We start from the raw sequence: 7,393 nt of genomic DNA, 5'->3' as shown, positions 1-7,393 counted from the left end.
AATACAAAATTCAACAAAACGTGCAAAGTATAGCCAAACTAATGAAAATTTACGTATTAATATATTATCCAACAATCCCAAATCAACTATATCTTCCGTGCCTTTAGTGTCGTTGCTCTCCTCATGGCTCTCTTCGTCAGAATTAACTGATTTGTCCATATTGTCCTTGCTATTGGAACCTTGGTTCTCGCTGCAAGGCTGCTCATGCACTGCTCTAGCCATCTCTTAAACACCATCTTGATCTAGACATCTTCTCTTCTTACGTGGCTTGTCATCATCTTCCTCTTCATCGTCTTCTTTGTCATAGTCATCCTCATCCTCTTTGGCCTCATCTTCTGCTTGATAGTTCTCATCTTCTTCGGTCTCATCACTGTCCCAGTCACCATCCTGCCCATCCTCCTCCTCCTCTTCTGCTTGGTAGTCCTCATCCTCTTTTGCCTCGTCATTGTCCCAGTTATCGTCGTCCTCCTCCTCCTCTGGTGCGGTCGTGTGATCCTCTTCTTCTCCGCACTCCTCTAGTTCAGAATCTCTGTCCTCTTCTTCATCCTCTTCTGGAACCCATTCACTATCCTCCACTTCATCTGTTGGCTCTGCCTCGGTGCTTTCTTCTTCATGATACTCTACATCAATCGGCACGTTGCTACCGTCGATGTGAGAATAAGGCAGTTTGTTAGCCGGCTCTGTTGTAAGATTGTGTCTGGTAGGAAGATTAAATGGTGAAGAAAAACAATAACTCTCAGTCATTTTAAAACAACACTTGAAAAATCTTTGAATACCACGAGCCTTGTGCACAATCCAATTGTTTCGTTTCAAAATGCACAAGGCAAACCGGCTCACCACATGATGTCTTTAGCAGCCGCGCAGTGACCCCAAATAAATCGGTAAATCCCAATAAATTCGTAGCACACCATATAACTATATAAAAACAAAGAGAAGAATCAAGGAAGATGTACAATGCCTAGTGATGCGAACAAAATTCTTAACCTAGGTACTATGACGAAGCTGAACGAAGTTCAACTAGCGAAGCGTAGAATCCATCTTTGATGTTCATCAGCGTCTCATGTCTTCCTTTCTCCACAATCACGCCATCCTTGAGAACTGCAATAATATCAGCACTTTTGATCGTCGAGAGGCGGTGTGCCACAATAACTGTGGTCCTGCCAACCATGACATTGTCCAAGGCATCTTGCACAATTCGCTCAGACTCAGCATCCAAGGCGCTCGTTGCCTCATCAAGAAGAAGAATCTTTGGATCTTTTAGTATGGCCCTTGCGATGGCCACCCGCTGCTTCTGGCCACCAGATAGCTGAACCCCCCTCTCTCCAACAGTGGTGTCATACCCCTGGGGAAGGCTTGATATGAACTCATGCGCATTGGCTGCCTTTGCGACCTTCAGGAGCTCCTCCTCAGTGACCTCCCCGTGCTTCCCATATGCTATGTTGGCGCGGATTGTGTCGTTGAAGAGCACAGGCTCTTGGCCCACCAGCCCTATTTGGTCCCTTAGCCAATCGACCTTTAGGCTCTTGATTTCTACCCCATCTAGTGAGATGGTACCAGAGTCAGGATTGTAGAATCGTTCCAGCAAAGAAATTACTGTTGATTTTCCACTGCCACTCTCTCCCACAAGTGCAACAGTCTGTGTAAAACCATAAAAGGAGTAAGCAACTGATTATATCACTGAGAAGATATTGCATTGCAGAGAGATGTTAGGCTAACCTTCCCGGAGGGTATGTGTAGGGTAAAATCACTGAAGATTTGAACATCTGGACGGCTTGGATACTTGAAGCTAACATGTCTGAAGTCGATGTCACCCTTGACCTCGTCTAATGTCAAACCTTCGTCACTGCTTGAGTCAACTTTCGACTTTCGGTCCAATAAAGCAAATATGGAGACAGATGAATCCTTCGCCTTTGTAGAATCAGAAGCCAATGCACTTGTTTGAGATATGCCAATTGTTGCCAGCATCAGTGCAAAGAAAACCTGCAAGACACGTGTTAAAATCAAATCTTCAATAGGAAGTTGAAGGAAGAAAATACTATTGACATGATGCATTTTCTAACCTTGAAAACGTCTGCAAAAGTAGATTTGTTATGACGCACGAATTGCCCTCCAACATAGAAACAAAGGCCATATGTAAGGTACATCATCATGAATGAGAAACCAAAACCAAGGCCACCAACCATTCCTGTTCTGACCCCTTGATTCTTTGAAGCTTCACATTTATGATCATAGATTGCCATGACTCTTTTCTCAGCACAGAAAGAAGCTACAGTCCTGATACTACTGATAGCATCAGTGGCCACTTGACTTGCATCTTCATACAGCATCTGCAGAAACAACAATACATTGTCATTTAGCATGTATTCAAAATATAATATCTAGAGTGATCATTATTCTTATGTAATTTGAAGACCTCAATGACAAAATAAATGCAGATCTTAGTTTCAATTGTTATTTCATATTTTGTATAATGACAAGAACAACCTGAAGGCCTGTTTTTTTACATATATTACCTTGGCATCTTGACTGAAGCCCTTCAAAAACTTAACTTGTGCATATCCTTGAGCACCCGATAGTGGCATTGCACAAAGGATGATCAATGTGAGCTTCCAGTCTGCCACAAAAGCAATGACCAATCCAGTGATTAGCGATGAGGTGACCTGAGCTAACAAGGCCAAGTTATCACCCACTAATCTTCGGACATTCAGAGCATCAACTGACAACTTTGCACCAAGTGCTCCACTGTAAGATGGAATTTGGCCATTAGTAATCCCTTAAGTAGAAATAAAGAAAATACTACATTGAACAAAACGATGGTAGTCAACCTGGAGTTTTTGGGATCATCAAACCAAGCAACTTCTTGGTGCACAATGCTCCGAAATGACAAGGCACGAATACGCTCGATAAGCTTCCCCCCTGCGACACCAAACAAGAAAAACTCCACTGGTACTGATATTATCGATACAATACCCAGCACAACACACATCAAACCCCAAAAGCTTGAATCCTTTCTTAGTTTGTCAGGCGGCTCATAGAAAGTTTTGATGGCATTGGAGATCAATAGCCCAAACATTGGAAAAAGCACTCCATGCACTCCAGCAGCTAGTGCTCCTAACAAAAGAATCGGTACCTCTGGCTTGTTTAGAGCAGCAAGCCGTCCCATAGGAGCTTTCTTTGGGGCCTCACTATCATCAGCCTGCTCTTTCTGATTCTCCCCGTTTGTATCATTGTCTTCGAGCAACTCAACTGAACCAGGCATACCAAATGGGACCGTCGAAGAATGCCGACTGCTGTTTCCTGCAGAACCTCTGCCTATCGATCGCTTCAGTGAGAGGCTTCTACTTTTAGACCTTTTATCAGACATGCAACGTTCTAATTTCTGTTCCTCTTCTTCTTGGCTTTCTTGCAGACGAATAAGTTGAGAATAAGCACCATCAGGGTTCATTATCAATTCATCATGGGGTCCTGTGAAATATTTTTAGATTCAAGGAATTGATTGCTTAGTTAAAACATGGTGTGCATGTAATGAATGCAAATGTACTATGCACAATGGAGAAGGGATCCTAACCTTGCTCAACTATTTTCCCTTGTTGAACAACTGATATGCAATCGGCATTCCTCACAGTACTCAGACGATGTGCAACCACAATTGTTGTTCTATTCACCATGATCCTATTCAGTGCTTCCTGAACAATCCTCTCTGACTCAACATCCAATGCACTAGTCGCCTCATCTAACAACAGAATTCTGGGGTCTTTAATTATTGCTCTTGCAATAGCAATCCTTTGCTTTTGGCCCCCTGAGAGCTGAGCGCCACGTTGGCCAACCATCGTGTCATAGCCCTGGTATGAGAGAAACAGAAAAATATTAGCACTGAGCTCAATATAAGATACAGGATGTACAGAAGTTAATTCATTGGATCTGTGGCATACGTTGGGCAATTTGTCAATGAAATTTGCTGCATTAGCAAGCTCAGCTGCTCTTTTGATCTCTTCAATTGTTGCATCCTCTTTGCCATATGATATGTTATCTTTGATAGATGTCATAAAGAGCAATGGTTCTTGGTTAACAAGACCGATCTTCCCTCTTATCCAATCAAGCCGCAAACTCTTAATGTTAATGCCATCAATTAAAACCTCACCAGCCTGTGGATCATAGAACCTCTCTACAAGACTTATGACAGTTGACTTGCCACTTCCACTCTCCCCAACTATAGCCATTGTAGTGCCGCTAGACACATGTAATGAGAATCCATCAAATATTAGTTGATCTGGTCTTGCTGGGTAGCTAAAGTACACATCCTTCAGGTCAACATCACCCTTGATGTCTTCTAACTGCTTGCCGCTTTGGTCGTCAGGGTCAATTTCTGGTTTCCTCTTGATTGTTGCGAACAATCTGTATGCTGCAGATCGTCCTTCTGCAAAGGCTGCCATGCAGGGTGTTGCATTACCTAACGACCTGCACAAAACGTTGGAAATCGACAACATGGGTCATACAGAATGGATCATCATAAGAATTTCTTTATCTCGATTTAGAGAAACTCACATTGCCCCAGTCATTATAGCAAACAAGATATTGATGACGTCTCCTCCTGAGTAACCTTTGCTAAGAACCAACTTGCCGCCATACCATATGGCTAAACCATAGCTTGAGAAAAATATACAGAAAACAGAACCCATGCCAAAACCATTGGTAATTCCTTCCTCAACAGCTGCCTTGTATGCCTTGTGTATGAGTTTATTGTACGCTGCAATAGCCTGCTTCTCACCGTTGAAGGAGACAACCTGTTTTACAGATGTAGCCACAACGAAACTGGTCAGAGCATGTCACATTGAAAATGTAGTGATTTCTCTTTGTCGTTATTCAGTCACCGATTGCATTGAACTCACTGTTTTAATGGCCCCAAGCGTCTGTTCGACTACATTCCCTGCTTCACCGTATGATGTTTGCCCCTTGCTAGAGATTTTAGAAAGCATTTTTGAGACCATTCCTCCAGCCAGAACTACTGGAGGTATGCATGCCAACATGACAAGAGATAAAAGCCATCCTTTTACGAATGCTACTACAAAGCCACCTATGAAGGTAGCAATAAGTTGTTGGAACTTGCCGACCTGAAGAGTTTTGTAAGAGTCAAATATTGCAGTTTTGATATAAGCTGGTGATAGTCAACAGAAAGTTTGCTTCTGCACTCTTCATTTTTATAGAGGGGAGCTATTTACCTTCTCACCAATGGCATCCTGAACCAGCACGGTATCACCAGACATCCTTGAAACTACTTGCCCAGTTGTCATTTCTACATCAAAGAAAGCTATATCTTGTCTCAAGACAGATTTAAGGTACAGAGATCTAATTCGTGTTGCCTGCCTTTCTCCTGTCATCGTCCAGCATGACACCTCTGCACAAATAATGCACTGAATTCAATTATATTGGTACGAGCATCATATATATGCCTTAAACATGTACTAGAACTCTGTTTCAGATTTTTCTAAAATCAGTTTGCTGACGAAGCAGTGCTTTAATCGTACACTTTTCTTGTATCTCTTTCCATGGAAGTTCAAAACATGTTGGCTTTGTAATCACTATCATGAACTGCTGAACACAAACTTTCTGTACCCTTCTTTGAAAGTATATAACAAAAGTCAAAGTCGGACTCTGCTCCGTGATGACAGCTTCCATGTTTGAAAGTTGAAACACTGGTATGAGCGCAAGCTGGTATATGCGACAAGCTTCTTTTTGTTAAGCATATGTTATCATTGTACGTGATGCAAGATTCTTTTTTATATCAATGGGATCGTTGGCAGCTGCACTGCAGCAATGTCAGCTTGTGATGCAGAGTGCAAGCAGATATGAAGATTGAAAGGGATAACGAAGTCTACTGGTACTTACGGAGAAAGGAAACAACCGCTGTTGCAATGCCCAGGTAGACAAAATTCAGAACTGCCTGAAAGAAAGTGAGGTGGAACAGCAGCAGGGTGAGAAAAATGTACTCATGTCTCAAAAGAGAATGTAATAAAATGAATTTTTAGCAGAGTATTTGAAGAAACTTTGGCCATAACTTTATTTTATTCAGAAACCATATAAAAAAAACTGCTGTCAAAGAACATACAACCGAACAAATTTGACCGTGTTATTTTTAAAAAAAAAAACAAATTTGACCGTGTGGATGATCTCTAACCCTATCCTTGGACCGAGTTCCGGATCTTTGATCAGGAAAGATTCTAGCCATTACCTGTGGTGGTTAGTTATCAATTATAGTAACTCTGTTCCACATGGTATCTTATTAAGTTAATTGGTCCCTGAAGCGTTGAGTTAGTTGTTGAGTTGTTTGTTGTCCTGAAACGGTTCTATTTTTCGACTCTCTGTTTTTTCCTTTAGTGTTGTAAGCTGTTGGTAACCCAGAAGGCTGTTTCATTCTTTTAAACCTGACCAAGTTTGCCCGCTTGGTCTGAAAATATTGAAACTTGGTTCAAACGCATAGCTGAACGGATGAGAACAGTATACTCCAAGAAGAAAGAAGAAGCAGTGCAATGTTTTGCACGCAAAGCATCTTGTTGATATTGGACGGCACTAGTTAAGTCCCTGTCAAAGCACGGATCGTGGGATCATTTTGATTTCTAAGAAGTACCAGTTTAGATTGGCATCATTCCGCCTTAAGTTTTATCTCAAGATTCAAGAACAAAAAAGGAGAGAAAATTTTGAAAGAAATTAAAAGATGAAGAGGGAGCAAACACCAGAGGATTAATGGCGCCAAAAGTCAAGATACGCGCCCCATCGTTCTCCCGGGGCCGTGAAAGCACAAACGCCAAGATAGCTAGCGTGGCGGAAGTTTCTCCAGGCTCCGACGAGCTCACCTTGTTGACGCGGTGGAGGACATCGTCCAGGGCGACGGCGCCGCCGAAGCCGTCGATGACCTGGCCGAAGATGACCGTCATGATGGGCTGCGTGACGCCGTTGCCCAGCGCGCCCACCGTGCCGAGGAGCATCAGCAGGACGTCCGTGCCGTCGGCGTACCGGAACAGACCCGTGAACGACACCCTCTTGTCGGCGGCGGCGGCGGCGCCGCCGTTGCCCTTCTTCTCTTCCTTCTTCTCCTCGCCATCCCTCCCTCCCGCGGCGTCCATTGCTCGCGGCTCTCGGTGTGTATACGGTGGACGCGCCCGCCTACCTTTGGGGCGGCTTCCTACGGCTCTGCCTACTTTGCAAGGGTATTTATGGGGTTCGCTGCTGGTCGCAGTAGCCAGTAGTCTCTGGCCAACCTCTGTTGCAAAACGTTTTACGCAAATTATTTTGACTTTTTTTTTGAATGAAAACAAATTATTTTGACTTGACGCAATGAGTTTTCCCCCCTTTTTCTAGAGCGAATGAATGAATTCCTTGCAAATACTTTTCTAAA

General features: G+C 43.1%; 1 protein-coding gene across 1 annotated transcript; it reads right to left on the bottom strand.

The window, feature by feature from the left end:
* Window positions 1–784: 784 nt before the first annotated feature.
* Window positions 785–7,178, bottom strand: LOC117857952 (ABC transporter B family member 9). The gene is made up of 12 exons (XM_034740883.2): window positions 6,852–7,178; window positions 5,887–5,941; window positions 5,220–5,395; window positions 4,890–5,111; window positions 4,546–4,784; window positions 3,933–4,458; window positions 3,569–3,842; window positions 2,826–3,465; window positions 2,514–2,742; window positions 2,061–2,327; window positions 1,717–1,980; window positions 785–1,636 (listed from the first exon to the last, which is right to left on the bottom strand). Exons 1-12 carry the CDS (start codon window positions 7,119–7,121, stop codon window positions 992–994), a joined length of 3,807 nt encoding a protein of 1,268 aa, XP_034596774.1. The 5' UTR covers window positions 7,122–7,178; the 3' UTR covers window positions 785–991.
* Between the last annotated feature and the right edge of the window lie 215 nt (window positions 7,179–7,393).

This window comes from Setaria viridis, chromosome 5 (assembly GCF_005286985.2).
Source record: "Setaria viridis chromosome 5, Setaria_viridis_v4.0, whole genome shotgun sequence".
Taxonomy (NCBI): domain Eukaryota; kingdom Viridiplantae; phylum Streptophyta; class Magnoliopsida; order Poales; family Poaceae; genus Setaria; species Setaria viridis.
Note: the sequence above shows the minus strand (reverse complement) of the source record. Positions and strands in the feature narration are given on the sequence as shown.

Coding starts and splice junctions, on each gene's coding strand:
- LOC117857952 (XM_034740883.2), bottom strand. CDS start 7,121: ATGGACGCCGCGGGAGGGAGGGATGGCGAGGAGAAGAAGGAAGAGAAG. Junction 5,396..5,886: donor AGCGGTTGTTTCCTTTCTCC/GTAAGTACCAGT, acceptor TTATTTGTGCAG/AGGTGTCATGCTGGACGATG. Junction 1,637..1,716: donor TACACATACCCTCCGGGAAG/GTTAGCCTAACA, acceptor GGTTTTACACAG/ACTGTTGCACTTGTGGGAGA.